Below are 25692 nucleotides of genomic sequence, written 5' to 3' on the forward strand. Positions count from 1 at the left end.
GCAGAGTTCTCTTTTTAAACTTAATGAATAACAATTTTGTTCAAGCGGAGTATGATTCAATTTAACAAGGTAAAAATGTAATAAATAAAATATATTGTACTATAATGTGTGTTTTCAAAATAATTTCTAAATTATATCCACCGGAAATGCATTAACATCACTTCCTGTGTCTTCTTCGATGCCCTGAGTTACATTTCCAGCCGCTGGGGACGGTTTGTTGAATTAATAAGTGTTAGAATTTGTTTATATAATTTTGTGCATAGTGCTTTTAGTAGCAGAGTTCCTAATGCATGTCGGAATCGTTATTGTATTAAAATTTTTGCTTTTTCTTTTGTAAACGATGGACAGACAGCGGCTAAGCGAAGCAGGTCTCGGAGATTAAACGTTAGCACTAGCATAGCGAGTGTTAGCATGCTTGCTAATGTAGTTTATCTAAGCAGAAATGCCTTTCTTTAAACTCCACTAGCTTTGAGCAACGGTTTATACAATAGCAGTCAGCATTACTGTCTAGAGCTGTAGTATTTTCATCTGAGCTTACGAGGGACAGCATTGTGGACCTCTTTAATCAATGGTCACAGTGTATAGTGAAATGCTAAAACACCGCTGTTAGCTGTCATCCAACGAAGAGTTTGGCATCTGTAAACAAACCTTTAATTTTTCCTAAAACTTAAAATTTAATGCCATCTTTTCAATTTTTAGGTGAACGGAAGATGTCGGGTACAGGGGGAGGAAAACGTCCCTCGGGAGGGGACAGCCCCCCTGGTCCACCTGAAAAGAAAAGCAAGAAGGAAGAGAAGACCACCACCACCCTAATTGAGCCCATCCGAATAGCTGGAGTGTCCTCTACGGTCAGTCATTTGGTGGTTTTACTTGATGCAACTATTTGTTTTCCTGATTGTAAGGACGTATTCGTTTTGGTTTATCTAAAGCAGACTCAAACAACATTAAACATCTGTCATACCCCTTACTTTGGTGTCTGCGCTTGTTTTTTGCAGGAGGAAATGGACATGAAGGTCCTCCAGTTCAAGAATAAGAAGCTATGTGAGCGCTTGGAGCAGAGGCAGGCGATGGAGGATGAGTTACGAGAGAAAATTGAGAAGTTGGAAAAGAGACAAGCCACAGATGACACCACCCTGCTTATTGTCAACCGCTACTGGTCACAGGTACATCTCCAGTTATGATTATATATATGTCCTAGGGATACTTGATATTATCAGCATGGTATAGGTATATGTCAGCCTGTCTGCCTAAAGTCAATGAGACTTTTAGGCAGACCAGCTGTAGCTGATTCAAAACACTGACACATGAGTCCTCACCAAGACAAAGAGGAGCTATCATATCACTCCTGTTGTAAGGTCTTTATGCTGTCTCTCCGTGTCTTGGAAAAAAAAAAAGACTATAAAATGATTCTGTTAGCTTATAAAGCACTAAATAGTTTAGGTACACAATATGTTAGTGACCTTCTAATACAGTATGCACCATGCAGACCACTTAGGTCGTCTGGTGCAGGTCTATTCTGTGTCCAAGAGTCAGAACTAAACATTGGTGTCCAGTTTCTATGCTCCTTATATCTGGAACAAACTCCCTGAAAACATCAGGTCTGCTAAGAGTCTGGGCTCTTTACATCAAAGTTTTAGGACGTACCTGTTCATTGCTGCCTTTGACTAAAACATTTTCTCACTTTTTAAATGTTCTATTTTAACTACAACTCTGCACTGTAACTTTTACTTGATCCCTAAAGCTCGATGTCTCTGTGTTTTTCTCATTCCTGAACATCCATATTAAGCAGTTGTCTGCCATTTTTGACAGGACAGAGTGTTAATGCTGACATTTTATTACAAAGAGTTTGGGGACAGTCTCCCATTTGTATGGCCAAGTGTTACTGTTAATGCATGATCAGGCTTTCATTCCCTGGCAACCCCCCCCCCCCCCCAAAAAAATCTCTGAGAAAGACATTTTAAGAAAATTAAATCTCATGTGAACCCTGAACCACTGAATTAAGATGGGGTCAGGTCGCAGTAAGGAAAAGAGAGATCCACCACAGGCGTGATATTGTGAGCTTTATTTTTACCTTATGTGGGTTTTATTGACTGTTTAATCACTTTTTAATATATTTTTTATATGTGTCTGTTGTGTTTCTTTTTCCCTTTGTCATTTTATTTTTGAATATCTTGTGTGGAGCACTTTGAATTACATTGTTGCTGAAATGTGCTATACTTGCCGTGCCTTGCCTTAAAGTTGAGTATCAGCATTGGCAGATATGAACATTTCTGCCAGTGTTTACAGCCAATATATCAGTCTCACATGTCAGCTGCACAAATCATATATCAGCCTTTAAAACTGCCAAAATGTATAACTGTACCATTAGGTATAGGTGGTTGTCTAGGGCGCCAGTACGAGCCATGAATGAATTTTGAATAAATCCCCGAATGTGAAACAGCTATCAGACTGTCTACTTCCCTGTTCCTCTCTTGGCTCCACTTGACTCAGCCTCTCTTTGCACAGGTGACTCTTGGTGTTTTGTACATTAAAAAAGGTGTCTATATATTTCAGCATTGGTACTTGTAAATATTGGCATATCGGGGAAAAAATCCAATACATGCATCCCAAATATGACCATTTAATCGAGTTATATCCCATTTTGAGCTGAAGCTAAATACATTTACTGTTTCTTAAATAAAAGATTTCTTCAGCAGTATCGCTAAAGTATTTTGTGTGCATGTTAATACTGCAAACAACAGTTTTTAGTTGTACTTAGTCAGTGAGATTATCTTTGTCCTAACTGTCAAAATGTTAACCATCGTCTGTTACTTACAATCATTATTTTACCAAACAACTGTGTGTCCAGGGGATAATCATTTGCTCAAATCCTTGTATTTCTGATACACAGTTAGAAGAAAATGTGCAGGTCCTGCGCAAGCGCATTGAGCCAGAAACTCCAGTGCCATCTACCCCTGCACCACCCTCAGCACCTCTCCCTGATCCTTCACCAATGGAAGTAGATGGTGTCACTCTGGCCTCGCCAACTTCTGTGGTACCTCCACCTCCACTTCCAGAGGCCCAGAGTGAGGGGGAACAGGCAGAGCAGCAGGAGGAAAGGCAGGAAGAGCGTCAGGAGGAGCAGCAGCAGCAGCAGCAGCCCCCTCTGCCTTCAGGGTCAGAAGATGGGATGACACCCACAGAGCCACCACAGGACTCAACAACAGGTGGGCAATGTTTTTTAAGACCAAGCGGATCTTTTGGAAATTTTGTTGACTGCATTGTGGACTGCTATATTTGTACTGCACAATTTTTTGTAGTTTTTGTATTGTAGAGATGGGCTGTTAACAGGCTGACAAGTACAAATGTAAAATTATTAGAGTGCTGGATGATTCAGTTCACTAAGAAGCAAAGCTGATCTTGTATATAAATATACCTCATCAGTTGCTCAAGGCTTTCCACAAGCACTGGCTGTCAGCCAAAGAGTCAGCCAGTCATATTACAGCCAGCAAGAGTTGTCATGATACTAGAATTTGGAATTTTGTATGATACTACTAGTAGTCAAGATCATACGATATTGATGTCTTTTTTGAGACCACAGCTAACAAAAGTGTCCTTCTTGGCATCCAAAACTGAGGAATTTACTAATGTCTTTTATAGCGCCTAGCATATTAGCAAGGTTGAGAAGGTAAGTAAACATAAACATAAATTTGACATATTTGGTGCTTTGGTTTACTGTTAATAGTAATTAATGGGAAGAATACAACATTTTTCTGTAACATAATGCATGAGGCTTACCTAAAATCAAAGATTTCATCAGAATTATCATTGATGAAAAAGAAGAAGTGTATGCAGAGACTCTGCCCTCTTTCTATGTTTTTCTACTTTTTTTTATTGTCTAGCTTATTTTATGGGTGTAAGCGTTTGTGCAAAGCTGTGAGGCTGTCAACAGTCTGCAGGTCAGGATGTGAAGGAAACTTTTTAGGGACCAGGAGACATTGCTGTCCATGTCCTCTGCTCTCTATTTAGTAGAGAGAGACTTAATGAAATATATTTACTGATCGGTGAATTAAACAGTTGATGTGGATAGAGGCTGTGATGTGAAGCAGACCAGAGAGGCATATAGTGGGCATTAAGAGGCATGCATATGTCAAAGAAAAAAAATCATGCTTAAATCATTATATTCTGAGAAAAATGCCCATCTTTCTGTGTCAACCTGCCCTCAGTGTTTGTGATGTGATGTGTACAAAGCTCTAAAGAACATGCTGGCAGCAACATAATGCCTGCACAGAAAGATGTTAAGATTTACATCAGTGTGCTTAAAAATTTCCAGCATACCACAAGTTGCGTATCAGGGCATTAACAGGCTGTATGCTTCTAGATCTTTGAACCTTCCTAGTTGGCTACTTTTTCCCACTGGCTGATGATTCCATGTGTCTGTGGATAGCCTTGATTGCTTCATGTTTTAAATTCCACTATAATTTGCAAATACTTATTTTCTGCAAGCTGAATCTGTCATTCAATGGCTGTAAAATTTAAAACTGGTTGGTTGGTGAATACATACAGTACATAGTATCACATTTTCTTGCTGAAGTTTTGTGGTTAAATACTATTATCGTACTTGCTGTTTTAAACTAACCTTTTATGAAACCTCTCCTGTTATGTTCAGATACCCCTCCACCCCCTCCTCCCCTGAGTGAGAATGCCAAGGGTTTCCTAACTACCCTGGAGCACAGCAGTGAAGAGGAACTAACTTTACATCTCCAGGACCGCATGCAGTTCAGTAAAGGAGCCATTGCCTGCTTAGTGTGTGCCTTTGACCGACTCCATAGCCGTATTGACAGCATGTGCAAGCAGGTCCAGGCTGCAGGTAAGCTGTTAAGAAATATTGCTACTGTTCATATATGATAGTAAGTTTTGACACAAAATTATTTAAAAAAGAGATAAATCATGCACCTTTTCCTTATTTGTTTGAGTTTAGAATCATTCTGTTGTTGTTTGGTATATATGTGAAAATATTCCTCACCCTTTTTAGATTTACTTTAGCTTTATGTTCTTATTTTGTTTTCCATTGGCAGCCTGTGAGGAGGACAGCCAGACCGAAAGTGTCAATGAGAACCAAACTTTGGTGGAGGAGAACAGTCGACTGAGAGACCTTGCAACTCTCCTGCAGGGCCGACACCACAAGATGTCCATGGAGGTACGATGTTCTCAGTGCTCTTTGTAGGTGTTAGTACTGATGGCAGAGGTTGCGTCAACCGAAATATTCTCCCGGTGCAATTGATGGAGGAGGATGGGATTGTGACATCAAGCTGTTCTTTCTTGTTTAATTATTATAATTCATTTAATTAAATGCAGTTTTTGTAAATCTCAACGTTAGACTAGAATGAACTAAAGTTGTGCGGACGTTGCATAAGTGTACGGTAACAGCAGTAAAACAGTATGATGGACAGCAAAAAAGTTTAGTGTAACATCTGGCTTGTGATGACATCTGGTGGTTTGTTTGTGTTAGAGATAGTCCATCAGTGAGAAAGTTTATCTATGTATGGCATTAAGTGCTACAGATGACAGAGCTTTTGTCCTGTCTTTTACCATATTGTAGTACAACGAATTGGTGGACAAGGTGACCAGCTCTGAAACAAAGGTGTCTGAGATGGAGACGACGGTGGAGGACCTGCAGTGGGACATGGAGAAACTAAGCAACAGGGAACAAAAGCTCAATAAACATCTGGCAGAAGCCATGGAGCAGGTGTGTGTGTTTGTATAAAACTGTGCATATGTGCTTCTGTCTTAAGTGTGTTTCTGTTTTTTTTTATCTGTTTGTAAGGCGTAGGCTTATTCTCTTACTTTTTTCCTATGCATGAGTTAATGTTGATAAGGCTCTAAGCAGTGAAGTGTTTCAAGCCAGCAGCTGCTATTGATGATCTTCTGCTGATGCATGGAGTGCAGTACTGTTACAGTTTCCATTATATATCAGACAAGAATAAAAGAGCATTATCTGAGTGATATTGTAGGATTCATGAAGATAAACTTGATTTTTAGAAATCTTATTTGCTCTTTTATTGATCTTTGTCCTCAATCTGCAGCTTAAATCTGGATACAGCTGCACTGGAAGCTCAGGTGGATTACCTGGAGGCCAGATTACATTAAACATTCAGAAGGTGTGTATTCATGGATAGTAAATGCATTCATCGCATCGCAAGTAACATACTACTTCAGTTTGCAAAGTTTTTAAAAGTGCATTCCCACGGACTAAAAAATGTTGTCCTTGGCTTTCATTTTAGTTTGAGAGTTTGAATGCAGAGTTGGAGCACAATCAGGAGTTGGCCAATAGCCGCATGGCAGAGCTTGAGAAACTGCAGGTGGAGCTCCAAGAGGCTGTGAGGGAAAGTGAAAAGCTAAAGGTAAAGAGATTAATGTTGAAGCATTTTACCTTGGTAATCACAGGACTCCACAGCTGTGGAACTCCCTGTTCCCTCTCAGACAGGCAAACTCAGCATCCTCTTTTTGAAAAAACGCCTTCAATGACGTTATTATAAATAATCCATGTTGTATTGATGAGACCTCACTCTGAGGTTCTGGCCAGCATTGGTTGGTAACAGACTCTCACCCTTTATTGGCTCTCCCCAACTCAGATGGACCTGCGGAATATTCCAGAGGAGGTTGTGAAGGAGACTTCAGAGTACAAGTGTCTGCAGTCCCAGTTCTCCCTATTGTACAACGAGTCACTGGGGGTTAAAACTCAGCTGGATGAGGCACGAGCCCTCCTCTTGACTGCAAAGAATGCCCACTTGCGACAGATTGAGCATATGGAGGTAAACTCATGAATTGAAGTGTAATCTAATTTTTAAGAAAGGATTTACTTATCATAAAATGATCAATCCTGTTGTTTCTCTTCACATTTTCTTGAATGTAGCTCAGTGGTACCTTTATTGTTGTCATAGGAATGTTGACCTAAACATGTATGCTATTACCAGTGCTTGATGATACACAGGTATTCAGTATGTCATGTCTTGTACTGTTTAGAGTGACGAGCTGTCACTTCAGAAGAAGCTGCGAACTGAGGTCATCCAGCTGGAGGACACACTTGCCCAGGTGCGCAAAGAGTACGAGATGCTCCGCATTGAGTTTGAGCAGAACTTGGCAGCTAATGAACAAGCAGGTAAGCTTTAAACTAACCACATGCATCAACGTGCCACAGGCAAAAACATGTAATAGTCTGATGCCTGAATATACAGATGAGGACAAAATTATTAGCCCCCTATGAAAATGTCATTTCTTTAAAAGTTTTATCTTCAAGGAATTTTTAACACAGCTTTTCCCAACTGCCTAGTTTTATGAACTGAAGACCAAGGTCCATGCCAGGAGACCATCAAATCTGGAGGAGCTTGAGAAATTGGCCAAAGAAGAATGGGCATTAGGAGACGTGTCTGAGTCTGTTTTAAAACTACAACAGATGACTGCAGGCTGTTATCCAGCAAAAAGGGAACACAACTGACTATTAATGCGGGGGGGGTAATAATTTAGAGTGAAAAAAAACCTAGGATGTTTGGGAGAGCTGTGTTAAATGAATCATTAGAAAGCACTTAGCAATACTTCAAAAATGTTATTTTCATAGGGGGGCCTTTAAATCCGTTCTCGTCTATATGCTGGATTTTCAGATCTAAAGTGTAAATGGACTTCAGATTGCATTGCACTTTTCTTTTCTTCTGACTACTTAAGCCGGGTATACACTGTGCAATTTCAAGCCAACCTTACAACAGTCATGGCAGAATGTCATCTCGTACCATGCAGCTGAATCGTTTGATGCATGACCATCGCGCATGAGTTGTGTGCTCACACTGTACGATCTGACGGTCGTGCACGACCTGAGTTCTCACACTGTGCAACTGGAGTCGGGATGGACTGCAACAGAAACCAGCGGAGTTTCCTTTTTAAAAGTCTCAGGGTCTGAGGGTGAAGTGTTTCCAGTCATATTCTCTCTCTCTCTCTCCCCCTCTATCTCTCCCACTATCTCTCTCTGTCTCACACACACAAACAGCATCATCTCTGTGTCAGCTGCAGGTCTGCGGGTAGGAATATTTCCTGCTCGTTTATTTCCTTTATCGTAGCAGGCGTGCATCAGAAAGTGATTCCAGACGTTGTCAAGGTAATTTAGGACGTTGTCTGACAGTTTACAAAGGAAAACAATCCCCCAAAGTTGTTTATTCTGTTCGCATTTCTGCTCTCACTGTGAAGTGTCTGGAATTGTACAACCAAAATACCAAACATGCCAGAAATCCTTCCGACCAGTCAGGAGCAGGTCGTGGGGTCATAGTCGGGCTGTGGTCGGCCGTCGTACCCCCCTGTACACAGCACGACAAATGATGCCTGATCCAACTGAAAGTCGGCCTGACTTCAGTGTGTGTTGTGCGACTCTAAATTTGTGACTGAATCACAGGAAAATCACACAGTGTACACTCGCCTTTAGAGAACTTTAAGTGCAGGCCACACTTACCTAGTCACACACTGCTGGCAGATGATGCTATCTAAGGTATCCATCAGTCTTAACTAATCCCATACACATTCACATACCACTGACACAGCAGTGAGAGTAATTTGGGATTCAGTGTCTTTACCAAGGACACTTAAACATATGGAGATCAAACCCCCAAGGTTCAAGTTGAGGATTGATCTAGCTGTAGCTATATTAAGCTAAACATTATAAAGTAAGATAAGGTTTTAAAATCTGTGAGCATTACTGTTGTATCGTGGGAACAATTTATGGTAAACCGTTGGTTCTTTGATGTCATTATTACACATCTGCTGTAGAGCTCATCATTTACAGCACCAGATAACATTCAATGACTCAGAACAAAAACCCACATTGATTGTGATTTGTGTTGATTTGGGTTTCATGCTTTTCTCTGCTCTCTCAGGACCAATCAACAGAGAGATGCGACACTTGATTAGCAGCCTGCAGAACCACAACCTACAGCTGAAAGGAGATGTGCAGCGTTACAAGAGGAAGTTGAGGGAAACCCAGATGGAGATAAATAAGGTAGATGACGTGCTTTATGGAGAAAACGTTGCTCCATTTCCTGTAACATGTCACTTTATTTATCTGTAAAACATAAAAGTTCAGAAGAGTCCTCTTTGTTTATCAACAGTTACGCTGTCAGAGTGGTGACACAGGGGTTCTCATATTGGAGGAAACAACGAGTGACAGCATGGACGTGAAAAAAGAAGAGGATGAAGACCAGGAGGAGGAGGAGGAGAGGAGAAAGGAACTGGAGAGGCAGCGAGCCCGGGAGAGAGAGCGGGAGAGGGAGGCTGAGCGAGAACGAGAGCGGGAGCGAGAGAGAGAGCGGCAACGCAGTGATGAAATGAAGAGGAAGGACTCTGACACACTGAAGATGCTCAGAGTAGAACTAAAGTAATGGCCTCTTTTAAAGCCCTCTATCCTTTATAAATTCACAGTGACCAGTTTCACGCATGTGCTTACAAATTTATCCTCATATGAATTAATTAATTCAAAAGTTGAAGGCAAAAATCTGTGGCTACATGTAGCAGATGTAGATCACAAACTGCACACAGAAGCCAAAATTCAAACTCTTGACCCAAGTGCTCTAATTCTTTCCTCTCACTTACATGCACTGAAATGATTTGTAATTTTAATGCAATCATTGTGTCATTTAACTCTTAGGAAAGCCCAGGAGTCCCAGAAAGAGATGAAGCTCTTATTGGACATGTACAAGTCAGCTCCAAAAGAACAGCGGGACAAAGTGCAGCTCATGGCAGCTGAACGCAAATCTAAAGCTGAGGTTTGTCTTTGCATGTTTTACAGAACCTTTTTCCTTATCCACTAATAAGACATGAAATTTTGAAACAGACATGCATACAGGGAGATAAAAACAGTGCTGCATCTCCAAATATCCAGGTGGATGAGTTAAGGATGCGAGTGCGAGAGCTGGAGGAGAGAGAGAGGAAGGAGAGCAAGAAGCTTGCTGATGAAGATGCTCTGAGGAAGATCCGAGTGGCGGAGGAGACAATTGAGCATCTGCAGAAGAAACTCGCTGCTACTAAGCAGGTATCTGTCTGTTTACTCATTTCACACATTAAGCCCAAATCAGACCAAAGATTTTTGATGCAATGAGTCCATTTTAGAACGTCCCTAGCTACAGTTGCAACTGTCTGGACTGAGCCATTGCAGCTGAAATCAGGTCATCTGATGGTATCACCTGCCATTCAGTTCAACAGCTGGTTTTAGATGTTGCAAGCAGATAAATCGTAAATCTTGGAAATCTTGTTATGAAAGGCTGTAAGTACCAAGATATATTTGTTCAAAATATAATACTTTGTAGATAAAATCATGCTGTAAATTTGGAAATGATTACAATTTTCTTCTAACTTTTTACACAGAAATTTCTCCCTGGTAAACACTCTTGTCCCCTCCATCAGTTTAAAGCATAACAGGATGTGCAACACTATACTTGTCAATACATGAGAAGTTTAAGGCCACAGAAGCTAAATTTATCCATGGAAAAAAATATTATTCACAGCACATATTGTGGTTTTAAAAAAACTGAGCTAGCAAAGCATTTTGTTATGCTTATATGTGCTGTTAAATTGAGCTCCCAGAATTCAATAGTGGTGACAAATGTTGAATGGTGAGGAATCACCCTTGTGCACCCTCTTACAGCTTAATTTTCAACATTATTATGACAAAAACACGGTTATAACAGTAAATGTTAATACTGTCCTTGTAGAGACAGATTTGTTGCACAAACTTAAGAGATAAATCACTTTAAACTGAGTGACTGTGATGGTTGTTGCTTTTGAAATGATGCATTGTCTGCAGCGGTGGGAATTCACAGGCTATCAGAATTTTGCAGAGCGGCCCAAGTCATTGCAAGCTTCAACTAGATGTGTTGCAAATCTTCGTTCTGAGCTGGTATTATGGAGCATGTAAGCGCATGTAAGACACTCATGCAAAAGGCAAACTACTTCCTGCTTTTTGCCTGACTTTTAGGGATGCCCTGAAATGAAAATTCTTGGCCGAAACCGAAAATGAGGAAACCAAGGCCGAAAACCGAAACACCGAAAGAAATTATTATGCCAATTATTAATACCATTGCACTTATGGCTATGACTGTGTACTAACCTCACTAAAATCAATTGCAATTGCAAAAATTAATATCAATGCTTCAAAGAATAAATCAATTACAAAATTATGTAAATATTTATTAAGCACTTCATTCCAACAATACACAATATAAAATAAAATAAAATACAAAATAGAATGTTTAACTTGACCGCAATCATATATACATTAAATCAGTGGTTCTCAACTTTTTTTCAGTCATGTACCCCCTGTGAAGTATTTTTTCAGCCAAGTACCCCCTAAACAGCACAAAGCTTTTTGGCCAAAAAGAACGATATTAAAGAGAGCTGTGACAGCCGTCTGATTTATCAAACTTTGTAACTGATAAACACTTTCAAATGACAAATATTAGATTTTTTTTCACACATTTTAAATATTAAAAATGCATGACTAAGGTCATGGCACATCTTCTCATCTCTAAATGTGGGAATTCAAATTAATGTAGCTATTGAAAACAGTGACTGGAAAGGCTTTAAACCCAGAAGTGTGCAAAACTCTGCTCGGCTGCAGTGGTCTCTCTGGAACAATTTGGAAATAAAAACATAAGAGTTAGAAAGAACGAAAAACCTGTAAATAATAAACAAGTTATAAAAAAGACTTCTCTCTTCTCAAACTGAAATCATGAACTTAGTTATAGATCAGCATTTCTTTACAAAAAATAAATCATAAACCTTTTTATGAATGGAGTGACTGTGAATACAGTGATTGACAGGCATGTTCCAGTGTGGGTCAAAGCATCCTGCCATGGGGGAGACTCAGGGGGTTTTTAGGGTGATTAAATTTAAGAGCATTCAAAATATTAACTCCAGTTTATAAACTTAAGGTCCTTACACTCTATACGCAATTTTTTCATGCAAATTATTTACACAAAATATTTACATTTAGAACCTGTAGCGAGTCAAAGCAAGCTTCCACACCTGCAGCATCATGTCGCAGCGCGACTTTGCTGCGGATATTTAAGTAGCGCATTTGCGCTCATGTGGACATGTCGGGCTGCCTGTTGCCTGTCTCCCTCTCTACCAGGCTGAAAAAAAAGAGGCAAAAACACAAGCACTAATACAGACAAATATGAGGAGATATCAAACATCAGGTGGTGGTGGTGTTGGAGAGGAGGACGTTTTTGTCCCTCTGTCTGCCTTAAAAATCGGCACCACCACTATGTGTGCTCGTTGGAGCGAAACTCACACAGCTGGAGCTGTTTCTAAACTAACGGGACGTTAGTGAAACATTTACCAACACAGTCTCCTCTGACCTCAGACATACGACTTATAAAAGCTCCGGATCAACCAGCTAAATGACTCCTCTGGACAGTCTTGAACACAAACAGGTGAGCCAGTCTGAGCGCTGTGGAGAGAGTTAACTCCTCTCACCGCGAGCCTCAGCTGTGCCATATTATAACTCTTATTGATCATATTTGACATAGAATGAATGAAAAGTCAGTCCCTCCTCTTACAAACTTGGCTGACACAGTGAATGAAACCGTGAAACAAAACGGCACTGACGTCCTGGCTGTGCGTAAAAGTGCCGCGTTACGCACGGAGTGAAGGACAGAGAGGGACAAACCTCCTTTTATCTTCCGCTTCAAAAAATATCAGTGTTTATCAGAGGACAGAGAAACACACCGCAGACGTTCGCAGCACGAATGTGATTTTAGAATGTACGCAATATACTCGCAAAATGTGTCGCTCCTGACGTGTAAAGAAAGGCGCTATTTTTCTTAAATAGCCGGCATGTATTTTAAAATCTCGCGTACCCCCTGGAGTGCCTTCACGTATGCGTACCCCTATTTGAGAACCACTGATCCAAGCACGTGCTGGCCGCGGTTTTTGTTTGCGTCATCACAACGTCGTGTTTGAAGTTGTGTTTGAACAAAAAAAAAACAGATACCTCCATTTTGGGTAAATTTGACCTTATAAACTCACCAGGAGGCCACCATGTTATCTAGTGAGTTTTTTGTTCAATATACATATGAAAGATACAAATATCTGTCCTATTAGGTGAATTTATCTGATCATGCCGGGTTCTTTTAAGAACAAGAGACTTAGAGAAATGCGACTTAAAGGTGTAGTGTGTAAAACTGGGAATATAAGCAACTCCTAACATTCAAATGCCAGATTGGGATGCTTGTTTCTGGTAGCAAGTTTTGCAACCTGAGGATTTTTTTTAAAGTGCAGAAGTGTTATTTGCTCCCTTCTATGGCATCAAGAAACATACACGCAAAAATCCCAAATGGTGGAATTCATGGAGGAAACCCTCATTATGTATAAACAAAAGGCTTATTCTGAGTTGATAGAATACAGTGTTTCCCCTACCTTTATATTGGGGGGGGGGCTCCCTCCCTTGAAGCTTCAGTAAATTTCATTTAATTGTATTTTTTACATTGCGCCAAATCACAACAGAAGGCATTTAAGGATACCTTTTCTATAGAGCAGGTCTTTATAGGAACCCTGTCATTCATACATGCATACATAGAGGGAAAGAAAAGGAGAGAGAGAATGAATTGGGGATTATTTCAGTTTTCTGTCTAGTATGCAGACAGCATAAACAGGCAGTTGAGAGAGGAAACCAGACCTGGACATTTATAGACTTGTTATATTGACAGCTGTCATTAAAAGAAACACATGAACACCATTGGGTGTGTAATGAAATGATCAATCATCTTAGGTATGCTGATGATTTGGTCATTCTTTCTCCCAGCAGCACTATGTTTCAGCAGCTATTAAATATTTGTTCTGAGTATGGGTTACAATTTGATTTTCAATATAAAGCCAAAGAGAGCACGGTTTTGATATGTAGAACTAAATAAGATTAGGATCTCAGCTTTCCTAATTTTTACCTGTCAGGGCAGGAGCTTACTGTCAGTAGCAGAACTAAATATTAGGGACATCTCATTACTGATGAAATATGTGATGATGATGATTTGTATAGACAGTGCCATATGCTGTATCCTAAGGCCAATATTTTGGCAAGGAAGTTTTCTGTGTGTTCTGACAATGTCAAGATTACTCTCTTTAGAGCTTATTGTACCCCTCTGTACACCACCCCCTTGTGGACTAGGTACAAAAAAATCAAGCCTACAAAAGCTTCATGTTTAGGGCCCTATGGTTTCCATGTTAACAGAATCACAGAATTGGCCAATAAAAACGAAATCGCAGAAATTGTGAAAATTGAATAAATTTGACTGAAATGCTGTGTTTTTTTAGAAAGAGGAATGTATATCTGGGGAATATGTTCCGGGGGGATCACTGAAGAGTGGCACAACTTGTGGTGGCACAACTTGTGCCTCACTTCACAAACACTCACCCTGCCCCCTCCTAAACAATACAAAGCATGTCAGAGCTGCTGAACAAAACACCGACACCCCTGAAGGCTTCAATCTCGAGTCGGACTTGAGATTTTACAGAGTCTCGTTGTCTAAATGATGTTACATTTGAGTATCAATTAGCTTAATACTTCCTCCCGTAGATACTGTAGTTCCTTTGGTTGCTTAATGAGCCAGTATGTGTCTGCATTAACGTAGCGGTCTACAGACAGAATGTTCATCCAAACATCCTCCGAGTTTTTTTTCAAAGGCTCTCCCCTTTCCCAAACACATATATGAGAGGTTTTCCAGATGGATGTGTTAAACAAATCCATCTGGTGTGTCAGGTTAACGGTAAATGCTACTGGGCTTAAAATTCCACCTGCATCTTTAAATATAATAACCCTTATTTAGAAAAAAAATACAGATTTAATGCTTCGGGACAGCACCGCATATGAATATAAACAAGCCAAATATTGTAAGTTTGCAATGAGAATCACATTTGCCTTAGATAGTCACTCTTCTAATCTTAGAAAAGAAAAGAGGAATTGAAAACTAAAGCTGTGGCTCTGGTATTTAAATCAGATCAGCTGGAGCCTACATGAGTTTTTTAATTCATTGTTTTTATTTGTTTTCTCTGCAGTGTTATATAAAATCAAATCAAATGTTACACTACCTGAAAACAAGCAGCATGGCAGTATTAATCTAACAATGAGACAAAAACACAGGTTTACCCAAACATTTGCACTACTGTTTCTTAGCTTAAACATCTGCTGTTCTCATTTTCACAACCTTTTTCATAGAAAAACTGTGCATGATCACTTTCTATTTTTGACACTTTCTATCTTTATTTGTCTTCATTTTTACACTGAAAGACTCTTCAGTTATGTATACAAACTCTCACATATTAGGTCATTGAGCTGAGTGGTGAATTCTCTGTTAAACTGTCATAGCTGTCACTGCAAACATGCCAGCAATTCAAAAATGCATTCATGCAAAAATTATTAAAAAAAAAAAAAAACCTTTTGGGTATATTTTTGTGTCAGCCACCCCTGATAAATCCCAAATATGTAAAACATATGTCAGATCTGAGCTCACTCATGCGGCTTTGCTGTATCAGAAACACTGAAACGCTCATGTGATAAATTTCATTTGAAAGTCTGAAAACTGAGTAAACTGTCATAAGATGGAAATATAAAACCTTCTATTGCCAGGGGTCAAATGTTGGTTAAGTTGTGTTAAACTTGAGTTGTGTAGATAGTGGATACACCCATATTAGCTCATGTATTGCTGTCACACTAATACTCATTCAGCTGTATATTTTAGTGATACATAATACGATGAATCCTATAAGCTTATCAGTTCATATGAATCATGTTATTTCTCCCGTATGGAGTAAAATAAGTCCTTCCTCTTCCACTTTGGTGTCCAGTGTGTCTCTGGACTTTGGTGCAAAGAAAATAATCACCCTGTTTACACCATGTTGGCATTAACATAAAGCCTGGGTGGCTCTATATATATGTTATCCCACTCCTGCTATTAAAACACATCACTGACTTCTTTAATTAGACCACCTTAGATCTGCCAGTCTCTTTGTCTCTCTGTGTCCCTAATTAGATTAAATACGGGAAATGACTCTGACATGTAAAAGTGTTATGACTGTGCTTAAAGAGGTTAAACTGCTGTTCTATTGAACTTTATGAGCATACAGCAGACAGATGTTGAGATCTGAAGCTCCTCATGCTTGGGAGATCTAGCAGAACTTCATTTAAAGAAGGCGAACGTGATCTAGACTCAAATACCGTCTACTTTTATTCCTCTTATCTTAAATGAAGTTTTAATTCTGCAAAGTAAACAGTTTTAGATTCAGGGGTGTAAAGTTTCTCTTTTTTGGCCCTTTGCTACATCTAAAAATTTCTGACACTGTGGCAGATCATAGAACTATCCAATAAAGCTACTAGTGAGTTCATGTGACTTTTATTTACAGGCCCTGGTGAGCGTGTAATTGGGCTGCTTGAAACAAAATTAAACAAATGCAGGACTGTGAAATTTATAGTTAAGTTTGCAGCCAAGGAAACACACAACATGTATTTTCGACTGTGATTACATGCTTCGAGATTTATTATGCCAGCCCATATCTATAATTGAGTTTTATTATTGGGTAATGCTGTGGAAAAATAGTTTTGCCGTTTTCATGGTGTAAAACAACGTATTTTTTGGGAATATTTTACCAGTTATTTTATGTTGAAAAAGAATTGGCTTATCACAGTACCAGAATTTAAACTGAATTATTATAGAAGTAAAAATCAAATGACATTGTTAACAGTGGGACCCCGGCAGCTATAATGGAAGTCCTAAGCACCAAAATTGGGTATTTTCTTGTTTTAATGACAAATGATTTCAAACAGACTCCTGCACCCTTGCTAACCTGCACAAATACATAACGTTTCCTATGTATTTGTGCAATTTTAGAGAGTTTTGACTTTTCCAGTTGCTGCCTGTTTGTAATGGACAAATATTAATATTATGTCTTTACAAAATGCAGCAAGGAAAGTAGTATTTTGCAATGGCAACCTGATCACTACTGCTTGTTTTTAAAATAAATAGTATCAAAATGAATGAGTCAAGGAGAGCTAATGCCAATTATTTCTCCTTGAATCCTTTGAAAAGAATTGAATTGTCTTGCATAGACAGGGTTCCTGCAGACCTTTGAAGTCTTAAACTGGACTTTTGAAATTGAAGGCTGTAAAAAAGTCTCTAAAAGTCTTATTTTCACAAGTGAGATGTTGTAGATTTTAAATGGCACTTTGCTTAAGTTACGACTTTCTGGCCACCTTTATATGCTCTAAAACCCCCCCCCCCCCCCCCCCCGATTTTGACAGGTCCTCCCTTTTTAAAAAGTGTACTTCTCCTTTTTAATGATGAAACTGTTAAGAATCATGGCAACACACTTGAAAATATGTTAAGATAAATATAACCATATGGTATATTGATAGAAAAGAGGCATAAATGTGCTGTAAATCATCAGATTTGATTGTTTTTGACCCAAAAATGTCCTCACCAAATACTATTTGACGTTTCAAAACAGTGTGTTAAATCAGAAAATTCAGTCCTGGTGTGGTGTACCAAGAAATCTCACATGCCTTTCATTTTTGAGTGCTTGCTGTATAAAAAGGGGTATTTATTTTCCTCAGGTGAGGTCTGAAGAAGTCTTATCTGATTTTTAAAAGTGTTTAGGAACCCTGCTAGAGTTTTCACAATACCAGAATATAGAATATTGATATGATACTGGTTAAAATCAAACAATCTCAATACCTGTTATTATTCCCAGACATCTTGAACAGCTGAATTTCATAGCATTTTTTTAAATTTGCACACGAGAAAAGTTCACTGAACAGTAAATATACCAAAATGTAATGGAAGACAAAACAAATCAGATTTTCCTAAAAGATAATCTATAGAGCCTGCCAAACATCAAATATTTCCTCTGAATTATCATTAATAAACCAGAGGAAGTTTCTGCAGTGATTCTCCTCTCTTTAATTCCTATTTTTTTCATATTTGGTTCATTTTAAGGATGTCAGTGTTTTTGCAGGGCTGTGAGGCTATCAGTCCACAGGTCAAGATGTAAAGGTAAACTTTACAAGCATCAGGAGACATGAGGCAGTCTCCTCACTGCTCTCCATCTGTCTGTAACAGAAACTAACATAAGCACTTGTATCTTTAAAAGATGCTAGGGAGACTTAATTAGATTTATTTACTAACCAGTGAATAAAACAGTGTGTGGGAATAGAGGATGGAGTAGAGTGACAGGTGCACTGGGCAGGTAGAGGCTTGTCTTAAGCATCAGTCAAACAAAATCCTTAGTATCTTTCATGTCTGTGCAGAGGTTTTGGGGTGTTTCTAACTTCTTTAGAGTGTAACCACAGTGAAACAACCAGGAAATAACTTCTTTTCTCTCCTTATCACCGCTCTGTTTTAGCAACATCCATCCCTACTTGCCGTCTTTCTCTCCACTCACACCATCTTTGGGTTGAAGTACAAATGTGTATGTTTTTCCTTAGTACTAACAATCATAAATATAATAAATATCGTATCATTTAAAGCATGTGGTATTGACAAAGTAAAAACATTGGTAAATAAATTAGTATATTTGTAGTTTGTTGTTTAGAAAGAAGCAGGTGACTGCTGACTAGAAACTAAACTTGCAGACTTCAAAGTGAATTTCACATCCCAAAAAACATTTTTTTTCTGGTTTCACAAACTGATAAAAAATGCTGCTGATGTTTTCCCCATCTGTTTTAGTCAGGACTCAAGACTTCATACATTCTGTCAAAAACTTTTCACTATATTTGATCCCTCACACCTGTCTCTTAAGGAGGAGGAAGCCCTGTTGAGTGAGATGGACGTGACAGGCCAGGCCTTCGAAGACATGCAGGAGCAGAACAGCCGGCTGCTGCAGCAGCTACGCGAGAAGGACGATGCCAACTTCAAGCTGATGAGTGAGCGGATCAAATCAAACCAGATCTACAAGCTGCTGAAGGAGGAGAAGGAGGAGTTAGCGGACCAAGTTCTCACATTCAAAACACAGGTAATTTGTAATTTTTTCACAACCTTTAAAAACAGCACTGTGTTTCAGTATTAACTATTTCTTTTGCCTCTCTAGGTCGATGCTCAGCTGCTGGTGGTTCAGAAACTAGAGGAAAAAGAGGGCGTCCTTCAGAGCACACTCGCCGCTCTAGAAAAGGAACTGTCTGTTCGGACACAAGCGCTCGAACTGAACAAGAGAAAGGTGAGAACAGAAATCCCATCAGTATTCTTGTTGGCATTTGCTCTTAACATTTCCTGATGATGGGATGATTTGATTGCTGCCAGATGTTCCTACATACTAAAACTGCGCGGTATTAATGGAGGATCTTGATAATAGCATGTGTACACTTAATAGTCTGGGTGTGTTTTGCTGCTTGTAAAATGTTATTACATCCAACTTTTGTGGCTCTGCTTCCAGAAAACATTGCATTAACGAGGTATTATGTTAGCAAATTAAAGCCACAGTCTGCCCTGATTCTCTGACTTGTTTTGCAAGTGCTTAAGAAGCCTCTCCTGGGACATGCGGCTTGTAATTGCTTATGTTTTCCAAGTACCTGTTAGACAATTCAATTGTGCACTGAGGTAACAGTTTATGAGATTATCTTGTAGATTACTAAATGTATTTTAAAATCCTTTCGTTTTGTTTTGTTTTTCTCCAGTAGGAACAAGCGTAAGATTACAATTAAAAGATAACTGAAAACACACAAAAGGGACTTCTAACTCTAACTGAAAACAGAGATGGCCTGGAAGCAGTGAAGATGATCTGAAAACACACGATATCCTGTGGAAAATGATAGTCAGCATTGAAAAACATACAGAATCTGTAACAACTGAGATAAAAAAGTCACAGCAAAGGTGCTGCTATTTAGAGAAGTAGACAAAAGCATAGAGAACACACTCAGAGTGCCAAGTTTTGTTCAAGCTCACTGTACCACCAGCACACTGCAGCGCAGGAATGTCATCATTAGGTAATTTTCTTTTTTATTGAGTGTATCCGGTTCCTTTCCTCCTGCAGGCGGTGGAGGCCGCCCAGCTGGCAGAGGACCTGAAGGTGCAGCTGGAGCACACGCAGGCCAAGCTCAAGGAGATCCAGGTGTCTGTGGCCGAGAACCGCACTGCCCGGGAGAGAGAGAGCAGCAACCTGAAACGAGCACAGGTATGTTAGGTTTCAGTTTTTTGCCCATCACTTCAAACCCACATGAATTACCCCTGTACTTCAAATGCAAAAACCTACCATAGAATTCAGAAAGTCACATTTGTATGAAAGATGCAGTCTGTTTTGGTGGGCCGGTTGGAGGGAAAGAAGCCAAAACCTTCTTCATATGTGACAATTTCTAGTATTCAAGTATGGACACATTTTGTTACCCAGAGCCAAGCTGCCCTTCTCTGCTAGTCACTTTTCTGTCTTTAATTGAGGAGTCTTTACTCAGACCAGTTCTCCACAAGGTTCATTTTCTTGTAACAGTATATAACCAGATAACTTGCTGTTTCAGCTTGTATTTGTTTATGTTTCTGGCTGTGTGACAGGCATTCTTGTCAACATAATCACCAGTATGCGACATGTGTTACTGTGCAATACTACTACAGTATACACCAGAGCTCAGGCCTGATACAACTACCTGATGTTTAGGATGTAAACTAAAAATATGGAGACACTTGAGGAGGTTACTATGATGCTAATTTTGAGGTCAGAACTGAAAAATAGAAGTGATTGCTGGTGGTCAGAACTACATGTCTGCACTTTGTTTCTGCAACTTTTCCTTTGTGCACAGTTGTAACCTTCCTGGTGTATCGGTGGTAACTAGTGACTTTTAACTGACTGTGTTCATTGATATTTTTTGCCAAAAACTTACTCATCAGATATGCATTTATTTCAAAAATTAAAAGATAATAATAATACAAACAGTCACAAATGCACTCAGCTGAAAGTCATCAGTTTACATGGTCACTGATTGAATTGCAAGATCAATCTTATTTCATTATTTTACAGGTATAAATCGGGAATGTCACGATTACAGATTTTCTTGGTGCGATTATTGTCAGAGAAATAATTACGATTTTACAATTATCATGATTATTTTTGCATTCATTAATTTCACACTACCCTGAATAAGTAAAATCACATGAACACTCCTTATAGGTCTTGCAATTCAATTTATTTCCATCTTAGGGTGCTCTCATAACAAAATAATATATCAACAATGTAAAGTAACCAATAATTACCAGAAAAATGATAATAATCCCATTTGGATGGACCACTCAAGTGTTCTTAGCTGAGTAGTGTTTGAGTTAAAAGGCTATAATTCAGTCAGTCACATCTATTTTATATCCCTCAAATATAAACACATTTTTCATATTCACAACTGTATTTATTAAAGTTTCTCGTCAAAAACTAAATTTTTCCATTTTTATGTGGCATTTGAACACATCATAACATATAGACTACAGTTGTCTATTTTACTGAGGTTACCTGAACGCATCATATTTTCCGTCTTCAGCTCGTAACGTTCGCTAATTAACTTAAATTCTGACAATTCCACCGCAGATTTCTACACTGGATTAATATTGTTAACTAACAGGACTAGCTACAAGTTTTGGAGCATTTATCAGCATTTATCTGAGCAGCTGAAGAAGAAAATTGTCCTGAAGCAGCTGAAGTGAGGGATATGAGCCTGTTACTCCCAGCACTGGAGGATACTGTATGATAGCATGCGACTCACGGGAAGTGTCTTTTTTCCTCAAGCTGACAGTTTAAGGTACATTCTTGTTTGATGTGATGCATGACACCTCTAGTTTCTCCTTGAAAGAACTGATGTATGTTTTTACACCAGTCTTACCTTAAAATGACGTTATGTCACAGAACCTATGAGACTCGATAGCAGTATCGATAAGCTAAAACGTTATTGATTTTGGGTATTTCAAAAACATAGAACGGAGTCCTTATGGACCCGGGTTTTGATCCCCATCCCTAACATTGACATGAATTAACCCAGTTACTATTTACCTTTGGCGTACAACGCCGGGTGGTTATCCCGCAGGTGCTGAAGTATTGCCTGATTTCACGGCAACTTTTTTGTGGCATGTTTTAAATTTAGGCTGGCCGTCTTTCACAATGACACTCTGGTCATTTTTTTGTATCCAGAAAAATCCCTCACGGTTGACTTCAACCGTTTATTCAGGGGAAACAGCTCTTCCTCTTCCATGCTGTAGTTTGTTTGGGACTGTGACACGCCTCCGCCTGCAGCTGCACGCAAGCAACAGGAGGTGGTGACACGCGGTTGTTGTTTAACTCTGTTTTCGTTTCGGGCGAGTTGCGCTGACGTACCAATATGGTTCCCGGCAATATGTTATCTGGAAATTGACGGTATTTAGAAAACGTTACGATTAACTATTTGTAAAGTTTAATACCGCAATTAATCATGAAAATGGGTAATCGTGCCATCCCAAGGATAAACATTGACTTTTGAATTGGAATCAATCAGTCATCAGCTGGTTGGACAGACGTGTTTGGTTTGTGCAGTGACAATGACTTCTCGTCAAGAATTCTGGACTGGATTTATCAGTTTTTCTGTAGCCTAAACTATCAGTTGTTGATGTCTCAGCTGCTGTATTCACTGTTACACCTTCCCTTCCTCTTTACTGCTTCTAACCACATGTGTGTATACTGTATCACACATCTGTGTCACGCCAATTTTTGTGGACGTGCACAGCAGACATGCCAAAACAGACATAGGATACGCTTGGCAGCAATGATGTGTCTGTGTAGTCGACAGCAAGAATAGCCTCTTTGCAGATGTTCTGTTGGGGGGCAAGTAGTGATTTCTACATCGAGAAATGGTACCAAAAGGCCATGTTTTGATATGTTAACAAGTATGCCAAGTGTTATGCATACATGAAGACATTTTTTATTCTTAAGCTTTGTACCCTGAAAGTAGTGAAATATTCAGAAAAGTAAAGGTTACAAAAAAACCTTGCAGAGAAATGGCAGCGGGTATGTCTAAAGCCTCAAAGGGCCATGTCACACAGTGCTTGTGTATGGTCCATTTTCACAAAGCAGTCTGATTTAGTACAGTTTTGCCATAATTAAACACATTAAACTCTGAACTTGTGTTTCCTAAGCTTATGTCTGTCCTGTCTCACTCGCTGGGATGGGAAATCTGTCTCTTTAAAGAGATCCAGATCATCTTGCTCAGCTTGGTACCAGTGTCTTTTTAAATGAACAAAAGATGGAGGAAAGGAAACTGGCACTCAAACAGAGGCTAGCTACAGTGGCTCACATTAAAGAGCCATTTTTGAGAACAGGATTGTTTATAAACAGCACATCATTACTCTGTCTCTTAACACACACAATTTAGTCGGTTGATAGAGCAACAATGGTTTCATTAAAAGCCTGTTTGTGACAAAACGAGGACTTCTTTATGTGTTGAAGGGGCTCAGCTTGCCTCTTAGCTCACTACAAGATGACTGGAGATACTAGGAGGTCTGCATGACTGAATAAATTGTCATATTGATTGCCTCTATGCCAGGTTAATCGATTAAAATCACTTTCATGTTAAATGCAAGGATCGTATGCAATGTATGTAGAAATTTTCTGATGATTGCAGTATACAGGTCCATTTAGAGCTTTGAAGTACTAACTTTCCTCCATTCCAATTCATTCCTTATGGCTGTCCCCCATTCCCTGCTCCCCATGGAGTATTTGGGATCACGTGACTGCAGACAACCTTTATCTCTGCCTTACTAGTGTTTTCTTGAAATGTAGGATTATGAACTCAAGAGGGAGAAACGTGGTTAAAAAGTGGTGCTTGCCAGCCTGGTCCATGCCATTATGTATCCAAACAACAAACACAGTCAGTCAGAAATTTTTAATTGTGGCTGATGACAGCACCATAGCATCTTTTGACTAATAATAGCACTATAAAAATAAATCTCACACAAAAGGGTAGCACTGTATTGGTTGCACTCTTTACATGTAAAAAAAAGGTACTAAAAGCATGTACACTGAATCTTACGGTACTGCTGGTGCTTTGTAGGAGGATCTATCCAGACTGAGACGGAAGCTGGAGAAGCAGAAGAAGGTGGAAGTGTACTCTGACGCCGATGAGATCCTGCAGGAAGAAATCAACCAGTACAAGGTGAGAAAAGGAAGAACCTTTTTTGTGCATAAAAATTTATGACTATAATCAGCCTCTGTCCAAGTTGAGTTGTTCAAACGCCAACAGCTTCAAGGCACAGTCTGCAGCAGTGTGGTTGACAGCTCTGAAACAGTGTAGTAAAAACATAATACGTCATAAGGCAGAATACTACTCTTTGTAATTCACTTAATTGCTTGGAAATGTTAGCTTTTCATTCATGAGCTGGAGCCAGAAAGTGAGCTCAAACCTCCCCAGAAATATTACAGTCTCTGTGAGCTTTGGGGATATCAAGAATCTAAGTAGTTACACCCTCAAGTGTTAACAGTTATGGTGTATAAAGGATAGAGGTAATAACGGTGTTGGCAATGCAGCATTTGGCCCTTATTGCATGTATTTCTTTGTGTATCTTCAGGCCAAGCTGCGCTGCCCCTGCTGCAACACACGAGACAAGGAGACAGTTCTCACCAAGTGTTTCCACGTGTTCTGCTACGAGTGTCTGAAGATGCGTTACGATACCCGACAGAGGAAGTGCCCCAAGTGCAACTGCGCCTTTGGAGCTAACGACTTCCACCGCATCTACATCACCTAATCCGTGGAGGGAAAAGAAGTAGAGAACCAAAGGACAAAGGGACTGGAGTTAGAGTTAAAGACATTATGGGGACATTGTACTCCTCGTTTTAATCTCTCTTTGGAAGGACTTTGTTCCATCTTTGCCACTTGGTGATAAATTTGGTGACCAAACAGATAGCATTGTGCTGTAGTTACTGTGCACACCGTGATATTCGTACATGTTGAGCTGCTCTGCACTGTTTTTTCCTATCCTTGTAACATTGAACATCCTCTCTTTTAACAAACTTGGCCCTCTTTTAAACATGTCTTTGTTTTTTGTTAACTGTCTCAAAAACTTGGAACTGCAGTGGTACATGTTTGATCCCCTGAAGCATTTCTTTGAGTCATTTTGTCCTGCTGCTTTTGTAAACCCTGTAAAATCGGTGAAGCTGAAATTTAAACTTCATAATTAAAAGAAGCCATCCTCTCCAGAAAGAAGGATTGCATGTGAAAAAGTCAATATGTTTCTGATATATGAAGTGAAACAGCCAGAATTGTCTTGCATCCTCTGTTAGGCTATAGTATTAACAAAAGCCGGAGAGACGTCAGCGAGTTTGGCTCCCAGTCAGCACATACAGGAGAGTTTGGATCACCTTGGGCAACGTCCTCTGTGTGTGTTCATCCCGTTGCCATGGCTCCGATTGGAGAGTTTGACACAACATCTGCAGCTTATAGTGCCTCATTACAGATGAAATCACTGCAGTGGAAAGTCAGCTCATATGGGTGTCCTTAGTGGGCCGTGCAGCTCCAGGTCCTCGAAGCGCGCTTTCGTAAAAGGTTACCGTGACAGAGGAGTACAAAAACATCTGTTTCACAACATGCTTCAAACCTAATTGAGCCAATGAAAGCTCTTTTTTCCTCTGTTCTGATGATGTGAGCTATTTAGTGGGAGGATGGTTAGCGTCTGTTTGACGTTAGCTCATGTGGGAAAGGCG

At 39.5% G+C, this 25692-nt stretch overlaps 1 protein-coding gene across 2 annotated transcripts; it reads left to right on the top strand.

Annotated features, from left to right (window-relative positions):
* Positions 1-237: 237 nt before the first annotated feature.
* Positions 238-25217, top strand: rnf40 (ring finger protein 40). 2 transcript variants are annotated; one of them, XM_041815859.1, is made up of 20 exons: positions 238-368; positions 700-848; positions 996-1163; positions 2891-3206; positions 4649-4849; positions 5058-5179; positions 5582-5728; positions 6066-6140; positions 6264-6383; positions 6615-6794; positions 7006-7141; positions 8898-9019; positions 9129-9394; positions 9665-9782; positions 9899-10048; positions 18802-19014; positions 19090-19215; positions 20029-20169; positions 24047-24148; positions 24561-25217. In XM_041815859.1, the coding sequence occupies exons 1-20, from the start codon at positions 341-343 to the stop codon at positions 24735-24737; spliced, it is 3057 nt and encodes a 1018-aa protein (XP_041671793.1). In that variant the 5' UTR covers positions 238-340; the 3' UTR covers positions 24738-25217. The 2 variants fall into 2 exon arrangements, with proteins under 2 accessions (XP_041671793.1, XP_041671794.1); XM_041815860.1 differs by lacking the exons at positions 238-368; positions 700-848 and adding an exon at positions 2369-2505 and having other exon boundaries at positions 1038-1163.
* Positions 25218-25692: the final 475 nt, after the last annotated feature.

This window comes from Cheilinus undulatus, linkage group 20 (assembly GCF_018320785.1).
Source record: "Cheilinus undulatus linkage group 20, ASM1832078v1, whole genome shotgun sequence".
Taxonomy (NCBI): Eukaryota; Metazoa; Chordata; class Actinopteri; order Labriformes; family Labridae; genus Cheilinus; species Cheilinus undulatus.

What these genes read in the sequence shown, in the direction of transcription:
- rnf40 (XM_041815859.1), top strand. Translation starts at nt 341, where the DNA reads ATGGACAGACAGCGGCTAAGCGAAGCAG. An exon ending in GACAGATTGAGCATATGGAG is followed by an intron (nt 6,795 to 7,005) that starts GTAAACTCATGA and finishes TGTACTGTTTAG; the next exon opens with AGTGACGAGCTGTCACTTCA. An exon ending in TCGAACTGAACAAGAGAAAG is followed by an intron (nt 19,216 to 20,028) that starts GTGAGAACAGAA and finishes TTCCTCCTGCAG; the next exon opens with GCGGTGGAGGCCGCCCAGCT.